This window comes from Stegodyphus dumicola, chromosome 6 (genome assembly GCF_044657685.1).
Source record: "Stegodyphus dumicola isolate Sdum_Otavi_A_Nest chromosome 6, ASM4465768v1".
Taxonomy (NCBI): Eukaryota; Metazoa; Arthropoda; class Arachnida; order Araneae; family Eresidae; genus Stegodyphus; species Stegodyphus dumicola.
Window position 1 is genome coordinate 622816 of NC_140773.1, and position 23717 is coordinate 646532.

Here is a 23717-nt window from a genome sequence, read left to right on the forward strand (position 1 = left end):
AAGGGTATTCCTTTATATAGAATGTACCCCCTTTTTATAGCGTATACCCTCTTTTATATATAATATACCTTTTTTAATATAGAGCATACCTACATATATAGAGTATAGGTCCTTTTTAGTATTTCTTTCGGTAAGCAAACGCAAATACAAGTGCAGGTCTCTTGTAACAGTAGAGTAGTGTAAGCTTAGAAAACAAAGAATATACAAGGTGTGGCTATTAATTTCCAGGACTGCTTTAATAACACCAGAACAGATGATGTGAAAAAATGTAACCTTTTAATATGTTTTGAAATAATTTCCATTTGCCATAACACACTTCTGTGCTCGGCTGTATAAGTTGTGGAAACAACTTTTAAAGTCCTCTTTCAGAAGCCTCTTCAATGTCGTCGTCACGTTGTTCTTGATGTCTTCAATTTCCACAAAGCATGTTTCTTTCGTCACAGTTTGGAGTTTGGGAATTGTTCGATCATATTCTTTTGACTTGGTCCCCACAGACTTCTTTTTGTTTCCCAAATTCAAAGCTGTGATCAAAAGAACACGGTTTGTGGATGTTGAAGACATCAAGAAGAACCTGATGTCAACATTGAAGAGGCTTCCGAAAGTGGACTTTAAAAGTTGTTTCCACAATTTATACAGCCAAGCACAAAAGTGTGTTACGGCAGATGGGGATTACTTCGAAACATATTAAAAGGTTACGTTTTTCACATCATTTGTTCTGGCTTTATTAGAGCAGTCCTGAAAATTAATAGCCACACCTTGTATGTATTTAGGGCTTATATAAAATTTACTGAAGTTTTCATTTAAATGTAAACATAATTTATACAACACTTTAATTTTGATTTTATTCTTTTCAGTGCAAAGAACTGCACTTGAAATTGAACATGATTGACGAATGGGAGGAGCAATTAGAGGCCCTCATCGAAGCAGGTAATTTAGAGTAAAAATCTTTTTAGCATATGCTGGAATCTTTCATGTATATTTATTGTTATTTTCTTCTTTTTAACTCGATGGTTAGTGCATTATTTTCCAATTGGCTTTAGTTAATCTTGTAATGGTAATAAAAGTTTCAGTAAAATCAAGCTGCTTCAGATGCATTGAACCTTCTTAGATTTGAACTCATAGAATTTTACATTACATCATCCTTCTTCTAAAGAAGTATTTGTGCTAGAGACATAGAATAAGAACTTAGTTCCAAGAAGAATTAAGCAAACTGTTTCATTGATAAAGCTTTAGGTGAACAAAAAGCATGATTCTGTTCATGTTTTAAAACTCTGTGGCTTCTTTGCAGTCAGTTAGCAGAAAGTTTACATTTGAATTTAAATTCATTCAATACTGGTTGGATGCTTGCAAAATTGATGCTTGCATTGAACCAATGCTTGCAAAATAGGTTCATAGTTGACAGGAATGACATCAGTAACCATTTGATGTGAGAAAGAGACTGGACAATTTTTTTGCACCATTCACATGTGATGCATATCAGTAGTGAATTGACCTATGAAATTAAGTGTTATTAATTTGGCAAGGGGGAAAATTGTTATACTTTTGTGAGTGCCTTATGTTCTGTAAACACTGTAAAGTGCTTTCCTTCAAACAGATATCTGAAGGATTTAATAGTGTCAAATATTGTAAAAACCTCTCTGTCCAATATATTATATTTCTTTTCATTATGACTCAATTTTCTGGAAAAGTATCCTAGTGGCTCCCATGTATATAATTTTTTTTTTTTTTTTTTTGTCTGGGTGGACAGAATTTGTAACTTGTGCCATAAGCTGTTTACAAGACTCAAAAGTGTTTCAGTGTCTTTTGACCAATCTAAGAATATTTTGTCATTTTTCTTACAACTTCCCAGTGTACCATTTAAAGGAAGTTGAACTTCACCATATGATTTAAAAACTTCTTTTAGAAATTAAGAATTTTCAAAAAATGTCAGAGTTCAAAAATAGTTTTTGTCTTCAGAAAATCTTGGATAACTTCAAAAGGAATGATTCTACAGGTACTTTCATCAATTATGTAACCTAAGAATTTTATGCATCCTGCATTTAGGAAGGTTGACAGTCAAATTATACTTTTTTTTTCCCCTTATAAAAACTTCTTTGATATAACGGATATATTCTTTGAGAGATGATGAAGGAATCAAAATATTGTTTCTCTATATAGTAAACAGTAATTTAAATGTGACAAAATTTGGTCTAGTAATCTTTTGTGTAGTTTGCGTAGCCTTATGTAAGGCAAATGTTATGTAGTTAAACTGAAATAATCCACAAGGAGTAACTATTGCCATTTTTGGTATGTCCTCTTTATTCATTGGTACTTGGCGATACACTTTTTTGAGGTATAATGTAGAAAAAAATAGCATTATTGTTTAAAGTAGATGTAAAATCATATTGATGCCTCATTGGGCAATTATCTGGAATGGTGATTGAATTTCATTTACAGTAGTTGCAGCGAGGTCGTAAAGACCCATCCGATTTTTTTACCATGTGCAGAGGGCTACTCCATCAGCTTTTAGAAGGACTACAAATTCCTTTTCATACTAAATAAGCAAAATCTGCTTTTGGAGCAGCCAGTTTGTGAGGCACTGGGCATCTAGTTTTATTAAGTGTGTAATACCACAAGTATTTGTATCCAAAAGCTGTTTTAAAACATCTTAAAAGAGAGAATCATATTTTTAGGTAAATAGCTAACTATATGTAAAGTTGGTAAAACTAATTTTGGACAATATCTCTGGATATCTTGCCATCTATCAACTGTTTGGGGGATTTCAAATTAACAGCTTGGTTTCTGTTGATTATTAAACACCAATTTGCAAAGAATTATTAAGCAATGAATAACGAATTATTAAACACCAAATTGTATATATGTACATAGTGTTTAGAATGACTAATCTAAGCAATGAACACTGAACATACAAAACAGATGGTAAGAGAGGTTCTTTGCACACCACCAGAGATAAGATTGCTGTTGGACATGCTTTAGAAGGAGAAATCAGGACATGATGACTATGTTGAAGAATTGAATAGAAAAATTCTACAGCTTCCTTACCTACCAAATCTTCTGTTTTCCGTTCCATTTACCAATCATGTCTTTATGTTTTGAGAATGCCCAGAGAATCATGTCTGTATGTTTTGCTGACTATAAATTATGAAAGCGATGGCCTTTTATGTATGATGTTCAGTATCTCCACTATAGTCTTGCTGAGTTGTTATTTTATATGGGACATTCAAAATATCCAGACGGTTGACGTCCATGCTTTCCTCTAAGCTTTATTCCTTGGAGAACGATGGCCTTTCAAAATGGCTCTCCCTACTTTTAGGTTTGTTTTTTCCAAGAAGTCCTTTGAAGGTCCTTTATGGTTACAAAACAGAACATTGTATCAGGCTTTCTTCATCCCATGGCATGAGCAATTAAACTATTATTGGCATGAACAATTAAACATTTGTGAGGCTATTTGATGTTCATACTTTTCACTTGAAATTTGCCTTCAATTCCGCTTTCGAAACTAGATACTGCTTTACAGAAGCCTTGATTTCCATCAAATGCTTCCACTCTATATTGTGTACAGTGTGTTAAAAAGGAATTATCCAAACTAATATTAACAAAGATGTTCTCCTATATAAGAGTTGTTCTTCCCAGACATTCTTATTATCTTGTACGCCATCTGATTTTATACACTACAAAGTCTGAATTCTGGACTTGTCGAGACTTCGGCGATTCCGGATTTAGGATTTTTCCAGATATTAGATCATCAATTTGAATCTGGTAAGATGGCATGCAGAAATTATACAATTAAAATATGAAATCGTAATTTATGAAATAAAGAACAATTATGATCTAAAGGGTATCAAAATTTACAAAAAAAAAGCTTAATATTTATTTTTTTACTTTATTAAACGTTTCTTTCGGTGTCAGTTGTTTAAGTTGCTTCCACAAAAAATTCAAAAAGTTCCTTTTTCTTTTTTCTTATGTCATATACAGTCGACTTTCTAATGCCATACATAATTTTGAGACAGATATGTCTTTATCCATTTTTTGCAGCAATTCCACTTTTTGTTTTGTTTAATGGACATCGAAAGATGGTTTCGCTTTGTAGATCCATAGGCAGCCCCAGAAGTGGAAACTCTTTTCGACATAATCTAAATTTCAAGCTTATTTTTCTAAAATTTAACTAATTCAAGCTTATTTTTCTAAAATTTAAATAACAGTCTGCAAAAAATAATAAGCTGCAACAACTTAGACGATTAGAGAGCAACACAGTCTATTACATTAACTGAAATGCTTTGGAATCAGTAAAGATAATTTTAGTTTAGCTTAATAGCATCTGTTATACATTATTGGCTGTGTATTACAAGATTGGCAATGAAAGCCAAGTTGTTTCGCTAAATTTGTCTTCCTCCTACTGCGTACTGAATTAAGCCTGAATTTTATTAGTTATTTACTATACCTATGTTTATTTCTTGTACATGCTTCAAACTAATCCAAGTCCTAAATAAATAAACTCCCACATATACTTAAGGCTTTATCTAGGGCCGGCGCTCGATACCGCCCGGTGCAGTCTCTTGGGGTCCTAAATTCTGCTACAAAGCATCTTCCCAAGTTCTAAATTTCCAGCATGCCTAAACTTTGGATCCCAGTGCTTTTTCTAAATCACAAATACTTCTCATCCCTTAATTTTGCCACTCGGTGCTTCCCCGAATTCCAAAAATTTCGTCTTCTTTAAATTTTGCTGTCCGATGCCAACATAGTAATCTTTTGGCCTGTGAGTTTCATTAACAAAATCTATTTTTAGCATATGAAAAGAAATTTTTGTTGAATTTTTCCTCATCAAAATTTCTTAGAACATTTAAAAATCTATAATCATCGCCAAGCCTAATGTTAGCATAAAGGGTTGCCATACTCTTAATATTCAATTGCTAAGTTTAGACATCACAGCATGAGTTATTATTGAAGCTGTCATGTATTGATAAACATGTGGTGATGAAAGCAAAATGTAATAAATAATGACTCGCCAGGCCAGCGTCAGGGATATAAAATAGGTGAATGTTTCGGTTTGAGATGTATGCCAAGCAGATACTCAGCTATGGAGCCAAATTATTAATCTCACAAATTTATGCTTACACGATTGTTTTTCCATAACGAGATTTTTATTTAGTGCCTAAGTGATATTAAGAATTGAAATTTTTAAGTGAAAAATCTTCACATGTTTTATTATGGAAGGAAAAATCAAATGCGCATGTGTAAAGCGTACAAAAAAAAATTGTTTGTGGCTTTGAAGACCAGATTTTAGATCATTCCGGATAATGGACGTCCGGATTTCGGACTTTGTGCTGTACTCCGTGAGCTACAAAAAAGAAAAGTAAATAATTTTTTTAACAAATAGTGGTGAATACACTAAATTTATACCATTCACAAGTACACACAGTATTAGTTTGACCCTAGGAAGCAGTAAAACACGCAGCAAAACTGTATTTATGCGAGTTTTGAGAAGCTTCAAGCAGATTTCAGAAATTTTAATCAAAAAGTTTACACTTATGCGTTCCTGCAGTATTTGTACATGCAAAAATTGTTAGTCTTGAAGAGTCACTGGGAAGTACATAGATTGGGAACTGCTGATTTAGAAGTTAGAATTTTATATCTAAATTATGTTTCTGTTTGTTGGAATTTTACATACTGTATGGTGTACATTCTAACATAGAGAATGACTATTGTCTGCCTTTTCACAATACGAGGCCATTTTTGTTTCTCTGACTCTGCCCCCCCCAAAAATGTAACATGTTTGTAATTGGTTTTTAAGTCACAGTAATATTAATAATTTATTCTTCAGTTAGTCTCCAAAAAACTTTCGTTTCCTCTTTTATATAAATTAACAAATTCTATTTGTAACTATTTCTCTAAAGCAGCAGCACCTTTAAACAAAAACCCTTAGCATTTTCAGTGTTTGTTGTTTCTGCAGTTTTGAATTTTGTATGTCACCAATTGCTCTTGTCATTGATATTTAAAACCATTTCCGCTATATTTGCATAGAGATAATTTAAGCACTATTTTACTCATAATCAGTACATATATTTCTTTAAATTTCAGATACCTTGATTCTTTTTTTTCTTTTTTTTTACAGAGGATGCAGAGACTAGAAGGCATGTCTTTCAGAAGGTTTGTATAAATATAATGCAACTTTTCGAAGACATTATCCATTTGATTTTCTGTAAGTGTTTGTTATTGAAGAGGAGTAGTCTCAAACATAAATTGAATTTGGCCAAATGCAAGATTTAAAAGCGTCTTGTTGCAAATAATTCTAGCATGTTGAATTAATGACTAACTTACTTACTTAAGTTAAAAATAAACAGTTTTCAATTTATTTCAAAGTTTTTCTGGCTACAGATTTGAGCTGCAATGCCTAATAACCATCAGTCAATCTAATTCTTTTTGTATTGATTTTCAGCTGTGCGGAAAAAATGTTCACTTATAAATCTACACTCAAACAAAGTAATTTTCCTTATTGCAAAAATTCACAACTGAGGATTTTTTTTTTGGATAAGTATGAATAAAATTTAGTCATATCTGTAGCTTGAAATGTTTGAAAAAATTTATACAAATAAAATATATATATTTACATGAATTATATTAAATGAATTAATTCTGTTTCTGAAATTTTTTGGGCAGTTCTCGTGTGTATTTTTAATAAGGAAAATAAAGTAAAAGTGGACTGTGAATCATTAAAATTTTGAACTTTCTCTTCAAAGTCTTGTCATAATAATGCTTATTAAATTGCTGAGAATATATTCCTGAGCCATGTGAAACTGCTTCAAGGGAACATGTGCAGCCGGCAGACCACCAGTTTGAGACAACTGCCTTGGAAAACCTTTCTTTCTGTTAATATACTTTGTTTTAAAAGAGATTATCAAAATGAGACGTTTTATTGTGTTTAAGATTCAACACTTACTGTCCCACTAAAAATTCAGGACAGGCCACATTATTTATTCTATTGTTATGATTTAATGACTAAAGTATAAAGCAGTTGATGCAATTATTAAGAATATTGTTTCTTTAATTTTTTAATGTAAATGATTTAAATAAAAATATATTTAATTAATGAATTTTCATTTAAATGAATTGGATTAAAATGTTAAATACTTAATTAAAATGTTAAATAAATTCTATAATAGAATTATATAACTTTTTTTTTTTTTTTTGCATCATGTGATACTGTGCAGAAGCCCTGGTGTAAGCAAAACTCTCTCTCTCTCTCTTTTTTTTTTTTAATATATATATATATATATATATATATATATATATATTTCTTCTAGTAAGCAAACACAAATACAAGTGAAGTTTTTGTACAAGCAAACTGGTGTCAACTATTTGAAAGCAAAGAATATGTGTATAAGAGATTATATGAAGTGCAATATATTGCACATATATAGTATAATAATATATATGAAATATATGCGATGCTTTCAAAGTTACTGAAGTTTTTATTTAAATCTTAAAAAAAAAAAAAAAATATACAGCACTTCAATTCTAATTTTCTCTTTTTCAGATCCTCAAACTCTGCAAGACATGCCAGTTACTTCTCGAAAGAGTAGTAAATGGAGGTAATTAAGAGATTTTTTTTTTTTTTTGGCTTATGCTGGAACTGAATCTTTTATATATATTTATTGTCATTTTATTCTTTTTTAACTCGATGGTTAGTATATTATTTCCCAATTGGGTTTTGTTAATCGTGTAATGGTAAATCGTGTCATGGGACTTCGGCTATTCCAGAAGTAGGGGTTTTTCCGAATTCTACACTGGTGTGCAAAAATTAAGGACAAAGTCGAAAAATTAGCATATCAGCTGAACGAAGAGGCAGAGCGGACAGAAAGACCAATCAGGAGATTAAGTAAGGTGATGTACGGTAGCACATGCACAGATATGTAGGTAGACGTAATGGGGGAGTGTCTGAGTAGTATAAAGCATGTTGTCGGTGTAAGATCAGTATTTCTGGCAAAGAGATTGCATGCCCTATAGCAGTTAAAATCACACCGAGTTGCTGCCTCAGCGAGAAATGCCGAATAATCAATCTGTTAGACGACATCTGGATGCTTTTACCCGACGTCGAATCATTGAGAAGTTGAAGGAAGGCCGCAGTGTGACAAGTGTGGCTGCAGATTCAGAATTGCTCACAGCATCGTTTAACGACTTTGGAGACAATTTCAAACTACAGGAACAGCTATCTGGGGGTTTAGTAGTGGTCGTCCACGAGGAACCACACCCGCAGATGACCAGTATATTGTCTTACAGGCCAGAAGAAACAGGCGGGAGAAATCGCTAGACACACGACACAGGCGACTGGACGACCGATATCGCGTTTTACCGTGGCCAGAAGACTGCACGGTGGTGGTCTGTTTGCACGACGCCCTGTACGGTGTGTACCTCTAACACCTGCCCATCGGAGAAGGCGTTCTCTGTGGTGCTGGGAACACCGTAATTGGAGAGACAATGAATGGGGACGAGTACTCTTTACAGATGAGAGCAGATTCAGTCTGAGTAGCGATTCTCATCGGATACTCATCTGGAGAGAGCGGGGAAGCGGCAATCATCCCTCGAACATCATTGAAAGGGACAGGTATGGAGGTGGCGGTGTTCTCGTTTGGGGAGGCATCATGCTTGGTAGTCATACAGACCTTCACATCTTCAACGCAGGTTCAGTCAACGGGACCCGTTATTGTAATGAGATTCTTCTTCCATATGTGCATCTTTTTAGAGGAGCTATGGGTCCGCAGTTCCTTTTCATGGACGACAATGCACCATGTCATCGCACAGTAGCTGCCGAACAGCACTTAGAGAGTGAGGATATTGAACGTATGGATTGGCCGGCACGATCTCCGGATCTCAATCCCATCGAGCATGTATGGGATTTTCTAGGCAGACGCTTGGCAGCTCGTACCTTACCACCAGTAATGATTCCAGAGCTTCGATTGGCGCCTGCAAGACAAATGGGCAGCAATGTCTCAACAACTCATTGACACCCTCATTCTCAGCATGGGCAGACTCTGTGAAACCTGCCTAGCAGTCAGGGGAGATCATATCCCCTATTAAAGACCGGATGTTTCTTGCTGGACACCCATCACAGGGATGTTTTGGCCTTCAGTTGCATTGCGCTCCATGCTACGTTTTCAATAAAGCTTCTTTTTATCCCTCTGATTTCTCTTTTAGTAAGTGTTGCTTACATTACTCATGTCCTTACGTATTGGGGATCTTACGGTATTAAATGTGTTGATTTCGAAAGCTTTTGTACAAAGTTATATTGAAAAAAACCATCTCGTCCTTAATTTTTGCACACCAGTGTAGGTCATCAGTTTAAATCTATGATCTATTATCAGTTTAAATCTAAATCTATTATCTTAAGGTGGCATGCAGAAATTATAAAATTAAAAATATGAAACCGTAATTTATGAAATAAAGAGCAATTATGATCTAAAGGGTATCAAAATTTGCAAAAAAAAGCTTATTATTTATTTATTTACTTTATCAAGCATTTCTTTCAACGCGCGCATGCGTAAAGCATACATTACGCATAGTCGAAATCAGAAAATTGCAACCAGGAAACTGTTTGATGTGTATTCGTGATATTTATAATGACAAGGAATTTGATTTAAATCATATATAAGGCAGAATACATCGAGATGAAATATTACATTTAGTAAGGAATTATAACCCGAATAAAATAAAAGCATCTGCCCTGAAGATAAGAAAAGTGCTGACAGATAAATTTCCAGTTCATTGCCCCCCCACAGAGCAGTGTGAAATTGATAAACAGATTTCGGAATGGTTATAGAAACAAAGGATATGCCTTTATCCATTTTTTGCAGCAATTCCACTTTTTGTTTGATGGACATCGAAACGTGCTTTCGCTTTGTAGATCCTTTTATGGCTCCAGAATCGGAAACTCTTTTTGACATAATCAAAAGTTCAATCTTACTTTTTATAAAATTGCTCTAACAGTCTGCAAAAAATAATGCGCCGGATCCAATTAGAAGATTAAGGAACAACGCTATCTGCAACATTAACTGAAATAGATAATTAGATAATTTTAGCTTAGCTTATACCGTCCACTATACATTAAACGCGCATGCGTAAATGTATTATGTGCAAGCGTAAAGGCATTATGCGCATGCTTTAACGCATTATGCAGATACGCATGCACAGAAACTTTATAGCTTTGAGGTCCGAATTATAGATCATTCCGGATTAAGGGCATCCGGATTAAAGACTTTTGACTGTACTTCCTTTTCAAAGATAATCAAAATGAGATGACTTATTGCATTTAAGATTCAACATTTTGACTGCTATTATTTGGCTGCAAAAAATAATAAGCCGGATCCAATTAGAAGATTAAGGAACAACAGAATCTGCAACATTAACTGAAATAGATAATTAGATAATTTTAGCATAGCTTATACCGTCCATTATGCATTAAACTTGCACACATAAGCGTATCATGTGCATGCGTAAAGGTATTACGCATGCGCAGAAAGTTTGTAGCTTTGAGGTCCGGATTATAGATCATTCTGGATTATTGACGTTCGGATTACTGTATAAATTTCATTTATATAAATCATATTGATAACTAATTCTCTAAAGCAGCAGATGTCATTCCTTTAAACAAAAACCCTTAGCATTTTAAAACAGTGTTTAACTTGTGTGTAAACAAGTAACTTGTAACTTTTTTAAGAATTGTTTCTGCAATTTCGAATTTTATATGTAACCAATTATGTCACTTTTGCCATTGATATTTAAAACCATGGCCACTATATTTGTATACAGATATTTTTCAGTAAGAAAACAAGCCTATTTTTTACTTGAAATCAGTACATGTCTGTCTTTAACTTTCAGATAATAGCTTAATTTTTTTTTTTCAGAGCTTCAGGCAGAAATGGAGTACCTGATGAAGGTGTGTATAATTATGATAAACTTTTCTATGATATTATCCATTTTATTTTCTGTGAGCATTATCATCTGAGAGGAGTTGTCTCAAATATAAGTTGAATGTGGGCCTGATGCATAAAACCGGCTTATTCAAAATAATTCTTGTTATAAAATTAACAAACAGAGTAATGGCTAATTTTTGGACTTTATTAACAAAAAAGGTAAAGAGAACTTACGTACGTCGTATTGTTTACATGACAGCTTTTAGAATGAAGAAAATAATAGTGATGCCAGATGCATAAAACATAATAATACAACAAAACAATGATGCCACTTAAACTGCACATAATACCAATTAAATGCTTGATTTTCAACAATTCTAATGATGTTGAATTAATGGTTAACTTACTTATGGTAAAAATAAACAGCTTAGAAAATATTTCCAAGTGGCCAAAACTTGAGTAGAAATAATGACAACTTATTCCTCTTTCTTTTATTTATTAAGCTTTGCTTCAGCCTATACTGAAAAACATATATCTATACATCAATAAGTGAATTTCTTTATTTTTGGCTACTGATTTGAGCTGCAACACCTGATATATGACCATCAGTCAGTCTCATTCTTTTCTTATTAAATTTCAACAGCTCAGAAAAAATGTTCACACGTAAATGTACGCTCAAATAAAATTATTATTCTTATTTTCAATAATTCACAACTGAGGGTATTTTATATTTTTGATAAGAATGAATAAAATTTAGTCAGATCTGTAGCTTGAAATCTTTGAAAAAGTCTACTGTCATTTATGAGTATTTTTGAGTGATTCCCATATTTGTTTTGAAGGGTAAGCAAAATAATGTAAAAGTGGACTATGAATCATTGAAATCTTGAACTTCATCTTTAAAGTCTTGTCATAATAATGTTTATTACGTTGCTGAGAATATATTCCCAAGCCATGTGAAACTGCTAGCCAGCAGGCCACCAGTTTGAGACAGCTGCCTTGGAAAACTTTTCTTTTTGTTAATATGCTTTGTTTTAAAAGATTATCAAAATGAGACATTGTATTGTATTTAAGATTCAACACTTGACTGCCACTCTAAAAGCTCAGGACAGGCCACATTATTATATTGTTATGAATTAATGAACTAAACTATAAAGCAGCTGATGCGATTATTAAGAATATTGTTTCTTTAATTTTTGATGTAAATGATTTAAATAAAAATACATTTAAATAATGAATTTTCATATAAATGAATCGGATTAAAATGTTAAATATTTTTATAGAATTATATAACTTATTTTTTTTTCCACTTTTGAAAACTGCATAAAATTTCTCATGTTAGTCTAAATGAATATTCATCTAATTTCCCATGAAATGTTTTGTTATTTCACCTGGGCACTGTCTGGTGAAAATCTCAACTGATAAACTGTAATAAATTTAAAATGATCCCTTTTGAGCAGTTGTTAAAATCTGAACCTTTTCAATTCTTATCTTTCTTGTTCAATGTTTCTTTATTTAATAAAACTGGCGTCAATATAAAGAAAACACTTTGTAAATTGAGTATGTACTCTGGTCAGTTGATAAGGGGATAGGTAATTTAAATAAACAGACAGCTGCTGATAAATATGTGGTACACTATTAAATATATTTATGAATGTGGGAACTTAATAAAAATGTGAGAAAGTATAAATTTACAGGAAACCCAACTATTATAAAAAATTCATTATTATACGTGTCTTTCAGAGAAAAAAGAGATACACACTAAGGAATTTTGTCAGAATTTTAATAAAGATTGTAGATATCTTGAGTCTGTGGGAAACTAAATTTGTTACATGATAGATGAGGTTATGGGAGATTTTCCCCAGGTTTCCCTACTGAGTGTACAATAGATAAAGTTAAAAGTCTATCAACAGTGAATTCAGTTCTAAGCACCATTCCATAAGCTCTGCTGTTATTTCCTCATGCGTTCAAGTTAATGAACTTAGCCATTTTGATGTATAAAAAAGATGGAATCGCCAGTGGCAGCAGTACAAGGCATTACCAAGATTTTAAGAATTTCTTCTCTGTGCATTTGAGCCGTCAGGAGACAGATTCTGAATGATGTAGAAGTCAGTACATCCATATATGCTGAAACAAACCTGTTATTTTCAGCTAAACGAGCTGTACTAAATTGTATTGAGTGTCGCATTTTGTCCAGATCAGAAGTCATGATTTAGCTGTCTCTGACCAAATCTGGATTACTTGGAGTAAAAAGCTTGGTTGGGCATTTCATCCTGTTCCAGAGTTTAGTTTTTTCGTATATATATGTGCTATGTGAATTTCAAAATTTTGAAATGTTAGAAATTTCACCTCTCAGTTTGTGCTCCAGCTCTACCCAGAGCACTCAGCTCAATTCATCGCTCATAGTAGCACCTTATGTGATTAAGTTCAGTTTCTTCAAACTTTACTTCAAGGCACCTGAAAATACATTTGTAAATTATTTGTGTAAGCTTCTTTTAACAGCCACTTTAATAGCAAGCTTTTTTTGCAGTTGCGTGACATTTTGTCACCTCTTCAGTGGGACCATTATTAGCAAATAAGGTCATTCTTTGAAGTAGTAACTTGTGAAAAACATTGACCAAAATCTCTTGGTACCAAATTAGGTGGCTGTTTCTTAGCTCACTGGAATGTTGGATGCTAATATCTGTTGATGTCTGGCTTTCCATCTTGCTGTGGCTCATCATAGGATGTTTTAATGTGAAATCCTTTTGACTGGGGACTGTGATATGAATTGGATGGAAAAATCTGCTGTCTATACAATAAATGGTACATGTATATAGGTTTAAAAGAAACATTCCTTTTAAGAGACTTTCATATCACATTAAAAAAGTGTCTTAATTGTAAACATTGTGTTTGCATTTTAAACAGCTTTCAGTGCCTGCTTTTTCATTATCCAGAGTAATGAATTTCATTTCAAAGCAGTTCAGTAAACAACACTTTACTGAATTGGTTTGAAATAAAATATATTTTGAAACCTTTTTTTCTGTTGGCCAGCATATGTACTGTATGAGTTTCCAATTTTTCTTACCTATAAGCTCTATTTGCATTGAGTAATGCTGTGCATCTGTGTTAGAGATTATATGAAGTGCAATAAAATGCTTTCAAAGTTACTGAACTTTTTAGTTGAATGTAAGAGTAATTTATACAGCATTCTAATTGGAATTTTATCCTTTTCAGGTGTTGAAAAAGGTGCTTGGATTTAAAAAAGATTTCGATGATTTCCTGATGAGGGAAGCAGATGCCCTGCTGGATGCAGGTAATTAATAGTAATTTTTTTTTGGCATATGTGGTAATTTAATGTTTAATATAGTGTCATTTTCTTCTTTTTTAACTCAATATTTAGTGTATTGTTTTCTATCTGGCATCTTGAATGCATTTTAATATGCGTTTTTGTTGATCATATTTTGTTAATCATACAGAAAAGCTGATGATACAGATAAAGTATTGACAATTTAAAATAAATTTCTGTTTTGAATTGTTTATAATTTTGGTTTTAATTAATTAATTAATTTTTTAAATGAAGTGCCTTTCCCAAGAATCTATTTCTTTGTTAGATTCCATGTTAATGTTAATTTTTTGTTGAATATGCATTTTTGTTAAACACGCGTCATACATACAGGAAAGATTGATTTTTTTTTTTTTATTTAAAGGAAAGGGACCTTATCATCAGGAAAGAGAACCAGAAGAGGAGGATGAGGTAATTTTTCAATTAATATTTTTCTAAAGCATATATATCTAAAAAATTCATGAGTTTTGACTTATTTTAAACATTCAAAGTATATTTTAATTGCTGCAGCTGTATTTTTAGCAAGGAAAAACTTGGTACTTTTTACAAGTATTGTATTTAGGAAATCCTTAGTAGATTTATTATTCATTTTACTATGAAGACTTAAACTAAAAAAAAATTTCTATTTTTATAAAACAGGAATATTAGTAGTTCTTAAATACCATAATCTTACCTAAGCAGTTTCTCTTTTCAAATTTTAAAGAAAATTTAGCTTACATTTCTCATGATTTTAAGGCTTTAGCAGCATATACGAGGGCTATCCAGAAAGTAGATTACGTTTTGGAATAAAAAAATAAACAAAGTATAGGAAACAAATTTTATTATATACAGATGAAAGCCACACTCAAATACTACTTTTCTACATAGTCACCATACAAATTAAGGCATTTATCGTAGCGATGTACGAGCTTGGAAATTCCTTCGTCGAAAAATTCGGCCGCCTGCGCCTTCAACCACTTCGTTACCTCTTCTTGCCTTCCATCTTGCACAAAACTTGTGGTAACCAAGCTTTTCGCTGATGATTTCGTGCAACAAACTTCGCGAAATTTGTGGAAAACTCAAAGAAAGTTCCGTTATTGTGAAATTTCGATTTTCACGGACTTTAGCATCGACTTTTTCGAGAAGTTCGGCGGTCACTATGCTGGGTCTCCCACTTCGATCTTCGTCGTGAACATTGGTTCGGCCATTTTGAAATCTTATGACCCACTGACGCACTCCACCTTCAGTGATAATGTTGTCCCCATACACTTCACGAAGCTGCCGATAGATTTCTATCGGTTTACAGTTTTTTGCAGTCAGAAACCTTATTACTGAGCGCACCTCGCAGCTCGCGTTGATTTTCAATTAACGCAGACATTTCAAACCATCACAGTATCTGAACGGAGCACAGCACGAACCTCTCACTAGCACTGCTAGATGCAGACTGAGCTGCGCAACGCTCTGACCCCAAGATGGCCGCGCTAGCCCCGCCCCTAGCGGACACAGACGGAAACGTAATCTACTTCCTGGATGGCCCTCGTATTTTGCTTTAATGTCAATTCTCATGCACTTGTGGTCAGATGCTGGTTGTACGCACAGTTGTATATGCTGGTTGTATGCACAGTTGAAATTTTTAGTACTGGCAAGTACATTAATCTTCAACACTATTTCATTTTTGTAAAAATCTCTCTCTCGGTGAACAGAAAACTAGTGTCGTCACTGTAAATGTTGTTTAGAAACCTGAAGCATCCTTAATGGGGATTTCTACCTAGCTGCAGGTAGTTTGAGGCTAAAATACTACATGGTACCTTTGTTTTATAGACTCCATAGAACGTCTTGTTTTATCGAAAATAGTGCTTTTCAGTGGTATGGTAATAATGCTGTACAATATACAGTACACTCCCGATTATCCGCGGAATTGGGTGGCGCGGCCGCCACGGATAATCCGAAAAAAGCTGAAAACGGGAATAGCAAAAGAGAAAACAGTCATTCCAACTTTGAAAAATCGTTTTATGTGCAGTAAAATGTAAAATAAACAGCAGTAAATGTTTAACTAACGCTTAATATTTTAGTATATCACTCAAAACTAACCTAAAATGCATTTTGTTAATGAAAACAGAAAAGTGCTTTGTATACTTACGAGAGGCGTCAAGGATACACAGAAAAATTAATACATATGTACTGTTCTAATACTGTAATGTATTATGTATTTACATAAGCATAACTGTAAAACTACATCTTTTTGAAGAAATCAGTTATTTGTGTATCTGAACTTTTAGGGAATATATTTCAGAATCAAATGTATCATTGTCAGTTCCATTTAATTAAAATTCTGAGGTCTTTCGTGTGGATAAGTTCTTCATAATGTAGCATAGTATAACACAATGCAGTGGTTTATGTAGTCTAAGAACTTAGCCCTAAAGATGTGTAAATAAGTCAATCCTAATGAAGTCTATGCCACACCTGAATACTTTAATTATTAATTTGTAATGACTGACACAATGAGTCGTATGTGGAACTGCCTTTCTCAAAAGACTTCATGAAAGATATGAAGGGTATTTTTTTATTATTTAGTGTTAATAAAAAGATGTTTGTAGGTATTCTGTTGTAATATCTTATTTGACATTTGTTATTGCTGCACTGATCTCATAGATACATATCTGATGCCTTTTAATTTGATTCTGCACAATGTTTTTCGATTTTAAGCACGCAGAATTCCAAATGTGTAATGCTGTTTGAATGCTTAATGAAGCTATTGTGAGGTCAGGAAATATAGAACAAAAAAACTGTATCAAAAGTACATCCCATTCATCAGACTCCTGTTTTCATTCTCCTTTCAAAGTCCGATGGACATAGCTCAGGACAAATGCACACAAAGCTGTTTAAAAAAACTCAAAAATTCACATCCAGCAATGCAGAACTTTTCATAATTTATATTAGTTTTTACTTAATGTCAGTATCTCATAAAAATTGGCATACTGCTTTCTCAAGATTTTTGACATCCAATTGTAAATGTAAAAAACATTTTTAATATGTGCAATAACTGTTGAAAATTTCTAAATATATTTGTTACTTTTGCAGGTTATAGCATGGCCTCTGAATCTTCTACCTCCTGCTCTATGGTCCGAAGTAAGTTTTCTGCATCGTCAGATATATATATTATAAGAAGAACAATTAAATATTCATAAATTCAGAATCTGATTGATGTTTTTAATTCATAATTTAACTAATGTTTTCCTCAAGATTTGACTTAGCTTTTTTATCAGTAGTCAGCTTAGTGTAAGAGCTTTTAGTAGACATCAGTGCTTAGTCATAATTTCCAAGCTGAAGATAAGTCTCGTTTATTGGAAGCATTATATTGTTATGTTAATGTTTAAATAATGTAACGTTCTTTATGGTTATTGCAAGGAATCATTTCTTTTTAATAGAAGGTAATTTTGAGGTGTGTTCTTTATAGTGTTGCATGAGTTCTTTATAGTGTTGCATAGTTTAGCAAAATGTAGCAGTAAAAAATATAAAATAATAGCCTAGAAATTTCCTCTTATTTCTTTTTTATAAGGAATGCATAATTTTCCTAAATAGAAATATGTGAAAAAAAATTTACATTTTTAAATATATAGTCTTTTACATTTAAAAATGACAAAAGAGGAATATTTGGGTTATTTACAACATTTTTTTAAGTGGAAGTATCTATATCTGTGATAAACAGACAAGCAGTTGTGCAAGCAAAGACCAGGGAAGAAGTTTTGCTAGATTTTTTGATAGAAATTTTACAACAGAATCTTATGTGCAGGTTGGCTTATATTTGGAAATTTTGGTACTCTGTTAAATGATTGCTGCTGTTCCTTTAAGTATTGTTTTCTTGCACTTTTTCCAGTGTTGCAATAATAACAATTCTATTTTCTGTTGTCATGTATTTTCATCTAGTAAATATTTCATACATCGAATACTCTATATTTCATAATTTCATTTCTTGTGTTATTGTGGACTTTAATATTTTACCGATATTTATTAAAAATTATGAGTTTAAATAAATATAGGTAAAATATTGAATTTTACTCTTGTTTTATTTTCTTTTGTCATTTAGAAACATTTTTTCCATGCCATTCTTTTAGAAAAAGTAGCTCAGTTTTGGGAAATGACAATACAGATGTGTGGTTTTATGATCGATGGCTAGTTATCCTTATGACATGAAAATGCTTTTTTAAAATTTTTGAAAAAATAATAAAAATTTTGAAATAAATTTTGTTTACTTTTGAATAGAAGCACAATATAACAATATGCACATAAATGACACATAGGGTACCATTTTTGTTTGGAATCTGAAATCTTAGGGAATAAACTTAGGGAAGTCTACTGTGAGAGGATGATAGAGGAAAACATTTGCTTGGGTATCATTGTATCATACACCAAGAACAGCTATATGCGAAAGAACTAGGATTTGACCGCCTAATGAAAGTAGTGAGCGATGTAATCAATTTTATTCCCTCATATGCTTTTTAAACCACAGTCAATTTAAGGAAATCCTAGAACACACAGATGCATCACATAGTGATCTCATTTATTACTCTGAAGTACGATGGTTGAGCCGTAGAGAAGCTTTGAAAATGCTTGCTGATTTGATTGATGAAATAATACAGTCAAAAGTTGTTAATCCGGACTCGTCGGGACTTCGGCCATTCCGGATTATAAATCATCAGTTTAAATCTGGTAAGATGGCATGCAGATATTATAAAATTAAAAATATGAAACTGTAATTTATGAAATAAAGAACAATTATGATCTAAAGGGTATCTTTCTCAAAAGACAGAAAGGAAGTCTTCACGAAAGACATGAAGGGTATCTTTCCAGATTACTTAGTGTTAATAAAAAGATCTTTGTAGGTCTTTTATTGTAATACCTTATTGACACTTATTATTGCTGCACTGATCTCATAGATGCATGTCTGATAGCTCTTAATTTGATTCCGCATGTTATTTAGCACGTTTTTCGAATGCAGAATGCATGCAGAATTCCAGATGTGTAATGCTATTTGAATGCTTAAACACAGAACAACAAAATAGTATCAAAAGCAATGTGTCATTCATCAGACTTCATTTCTCATTCTCCTTTCAAAATCCAATAGACATTGCTCAGGACAAATGCACACAAAGCTGTTTAAAAAACTCAAAAATTCACATCCAGCAACATAGAATGTTTTTGTAATTTATATTCGTTTTTACTTGTATTTGTATACTTTTACTTTGTATGTGAATATCGCATAAAAATTGGCGTACTGCTTTCTCAATATTTTTGCCATCTGAGTGTAATTGTATGAAATGTTTGTAATATGTGCACTAACTATTGAAAGTTTCTCAATATGTTTGTTACTTTTACAGCGAGGGGCATCCGTTTTCCAACCACCTTGTCCACCTCCACGTACACCACCTTGTCCACCTAAGGTAAGTTTTGTTCATCTTCATATATATTATAAGAAGTACGATTAAGTATCTGTCAATTAAGGTTTTGAATGTTTTTAATTGATAATATAACTAAAGTTCTTAAGATTTGATATAACTTATCAGTAGAGATTTTTTATTAGTAGTCAGCTTAGCGTACGAGCTTTTAGTAGACATCTGTGCTTAGTTTTAATTTCCCATCTGAAATTAAGTCTTGTTTATTGGAAGTATTATTTTGTTAGGTTAATGTTTAAATATTGTAAAGTACAGTAACTCTTTTTATGGTTTTGCAAGGAATCATTCCTTTTATGGACATAATGAGTCATCCGTGGAACTGACTTTCTCATCCTCTACAGCTTTAATAACTGAAGACGAGAAAGATTAAGCACAAAATTGAATTAAAAAAGTATCAAAATACTTTGTTTAGAATTTGAGAGAAAATATATTTGCTAAAAATTTTGAAATTAATTTAATTTACTTTTGAATAGAATCCCAATATAACAACATTGATGTAAATGACACATAGAGTATCATTTTTGTGTGGAATCTGAAATTTTAGCAGATAAATTTCAAAAGTAATAAATCTTTAGTCAATTCTATTTAATTCATTATTTTGGGGTCTTAAGTTCTACATAATATAGTATAGTATAACAAAATTTGACATGCATGGCTCAACGTAAATGCACACAAAACTTTTGAACTCGAAAAATTCACTTCCAGCAACTACTAATTTTTTCATACTTTATATTAGTTTTACGTCAGGTCAATATACTCATAAAACTTGCATGCAGCAATCTCTAGATTTTGATATGTGATTGTAAATGTAATAAAAGTTTTTAATATGTGCACTATTTATTCTGTTAGTTGTTTCTAAGTATATTTGTTACTTTTATAGGGCAATAGGAAGAAGCGGAAGAGGGCAGAGTCTCCTGTCCCAATGCCTCAAGTAAGTTATTTTTTGAAGCAGAATTGGAAGTAAATGATGGTTCTAATCTGGTAGCATTTTAGACACCTTGTATTTAATGAGAACGATATTTTTTTACATATTTCATAACACACTCTTAATGCCAAAAAATTGTTTGATAAAATATATTAAACACACCAATGTGAATTTGAATTTTTGACACTAAAACTACATTAATCTTCAATACTATTCCATTTTTTATATAAATATCTCTCTGGGTGACCACAAAAGTAGAGTTTAACTGTAAATGTTGTTTATAAACCTGAAGCATCATTAATAGGGATTTCTACAAATCTGTGCATTTGAGTCTAAACTGCTAGATGCTAAATTTTTTTCTTTAGAATCCATACAGCATCTCATTTTATCCAAAATAAGTGTATTTCTACAGTATGTTAATATGTAGTAAGGCAGATCCTTAAGAAGTAATTATTTTTCCACAATATTTATTCTGCTTATATTTTTTACATTGTAAATGTTTCTATATATTGGACACAGCATATTTTGAAAAATATTGTTGACTATACAAAACTAAATCTTAAGAATTTCCATCATACCTTGAACATGCTTATCTCGAAGTTTATGCAATCATGTTTTTAACTGCAATTAAAAACTGCAGAATTCTATGTGGTGGGAGATTTCAAAATGTTGCTTTTATAGATTGTAATAGTTTACCGATATTTATTTAAAATTTTGAATTCATTTCTGTTATTTAGTTTTGTGATCCAGACATGTGTTTTGCATACCATTCTTTTAGTAAAAGAAACTCAGTTTTTGAAATGGCCATACAAATGTGTGATTTTATGATTTATGGGCAGTTACCATTATGACATCAAAATGCTTTTCTAAACTTTGAGAGAAATTAAATTTAATAAATTTTTTAAATTTCATTTACTTTCAAATAGAATCTCAACATAGCAGCATAAATATAAATGACATGCTGTAATCTCAAGGTTTTGATATGTGATTGTAAATGTGAGAAATATTTGTAATATGTGCACTAGCTATTCTAATAGTTGTTTCTAAATACATTTGTTACTTTTATAGGGCAACAAAAAGAAAAGCAGGATTTTCTCCACACCATCCACCTCCTCATATCCCGGTCCATCATTCGGTGGAGAAGCAAGCAAAATGCCTTTTTGGCATCCCCCCGAACAAAGTGATGTTATGAGGTTTTTGTTTGGGGATCATTTGGCATCCCTGTGTGAGGAGCGCCCGAGGCAGCATACACCCCCTTGCTCCCCGCTCGCTACACCACTGTCATCATTCCCGTCCCAAGTAAGTTTTGTACATCTTCATATATATTGTTTACAACAGAACTAGAATTAAATAATTGTTTTAGTCATGATAGTTCCATTCCAGATAACTTATATAAAAGATTTTATTTCTTATTTAAAAGCTTTGTTACAGCGAGTCATCAGGGCAGTGATGAGGTCCCAGTGACCAGGCCACAAAGTTAGGTCCCTGGGACGAGGGCATCATTAATTTTAAGACAAATTTAATTAAATTTAATTTTATGTAATTTAATTTGCTTCATATTTTTCAATTTTTAATGGAAATATTTCGAGTTTTTATGTACTTTTGCGTTGCCGCGAAGTGAGAATTGAATTGAATGAGAAATATATCTCAAATTGAAGGAATTCAGTTTAAATGATATGTAGCAAAAAATGTGTATACTGTAATATGCTATATGAGAAAGTCATTTGGTGTCCACATCAGAATTTCTTATGAGGATTTTCCTTAAATAGAAAAGGCAGAAAAATGTATAGAATGTTATATTTTGTAAGTTATAATGTTTTATATTTAAAAAGGCCAAAACATGAATATTTGGGTCAAAATATTTTTGTAACTGGAAGTATGTATATCTGTGGTAAACGTTGTGCAGGTAAAGGCCAGGGAAGGAATTTTGCTGTTTTTGTCATGTAACTTGATTTATGATGCAATTTGCACATATGTGTCTTCAGTTTTGATTGTGTTTTTACAAAAAATCTTGGCCTATCTACAGGTTGGCTTATACACTGGTTATCATAAATTAAGGAAAAATCACAAAAATAGCGATAACTCCCTCAAAAATAAGCCAAACCGTGTAAAATTTGCAAAAATAAGCCAAACCATGTAAAATTTGAATGTGTTGCCGAGTAAAACTGCGATATGCAAATTAGTGGTGCTGCTTTCGGAATACCTCATCTGTGAGGAGCATAAAAGTCCATGTTTGAGAGCAAGCTCACATATTTCACTGTGACAGTGACATCAGAAATCTGAGATAGCCAATTCGTAACAATGACCTCCAGGCATCGTCTGCTTGCAGAACTGCGATGGAGAGCCATTGGGAGACTAGAGGCAGGACAAAGTCAAACAAAAGTGGCCAGATGGTTAAATGTGAGTCCTTCTGTGGTTCATAGACTTTGGAGGCAATTTCAAACCACAGATTCGGCATCTAGGAGGTTCAGCCAAGGACGGCCAACTGCTACGACGAGCGCCGATGACCGATATTCGACATTATGTGCAAGCAGGAATAGAACCGCTACTCCGACTCTTCTTAGATCCTCCCTTGCTGCAGACACCGGAAGGTTGGCGTCAACGTCAACTGTGCGTAGAAGGCTTCACGAAGGTGGTCTGTATGCGAGGCGAACAACTATTTGCGTGCCGCTCACGTCTTGCCATAGGAGGAACCGTTTTCAGTGGTCACTACAACATGTCCACTGGAAGCTTGATCAATGGAGGGCGGTTTTCTTTACGGATGAGTCCAGGTTTAGTCTAGAAAGGGATAGTAGGCGTTATTTGATATGGAGAGAACCTAGAACCCATTATCTGTCAAACGTCAGTGAAAGAGATGCATATGGAAGGGGCAGTGTCTATGTTTGGGATGGCATCTTTTTGGGTGGACACACAGACTTCCATGTCTTTACAAGGGGAACCGTGAATGCTCAGATTTATAGAGATGAAACCTTGATGATTATGTGCGCCCATATTCTGAGGCAATAGGTGATGCTTTCCTGTTGCAGGACGACAACGCAAGACCACACAGGGCTCACATCATAGATGATTATCTTCAACAGGAAACAATTATGTGCATGGATTGGCCAGCTCAATCCCCGGGCTTGAATCAT

At 32.9% G+C, this 23717-nt stretch overlaps 1 protein-coding gene across 1 annotated transcript in view; it reads left to right on the top strand.

The window, feature by feature from the left end:
- Positions 1-830: 830 nt before the first annotated feature.
- Positions 831-23717, top strand: part of LOC146996637 (uncharacterized) — a 30520-nt gene continuing 7633 nt past the window's right edge. Inside the window, exons 1-10 of the mRNA XM_085817960.1 lie at positions 831-927; positions 6113-6147; positions 7535-7589; positions 10899-10930; positions 14121-14199; positions 14594-14640; positions 17290-17337; positions 19587-19649; positions 20542-20592; positions 21655-21885. Coding sequence (XP_085674086.1) covers positions 882-927; positions 6113-6147; positions 7535-7589; positions 10899-10930; positions 14121-14199; positions 14594-14640; positions 17290-17337; positions 19587-19649; positions 20542-20592; positions 21655-21885 — 687 coding nt within the window. The 5' untranslated portion in view covers positions 831-881. The remainder of the gene's footprint in view (positions 928-6112; positions 6148-7534; positions 7590-10898; positions 10931-14120; positions 14200-14593; positions 14641-17289; positions 17338-19586; positions 19650-20541; positions 20593-21654; positions 21886-23717) is intronic.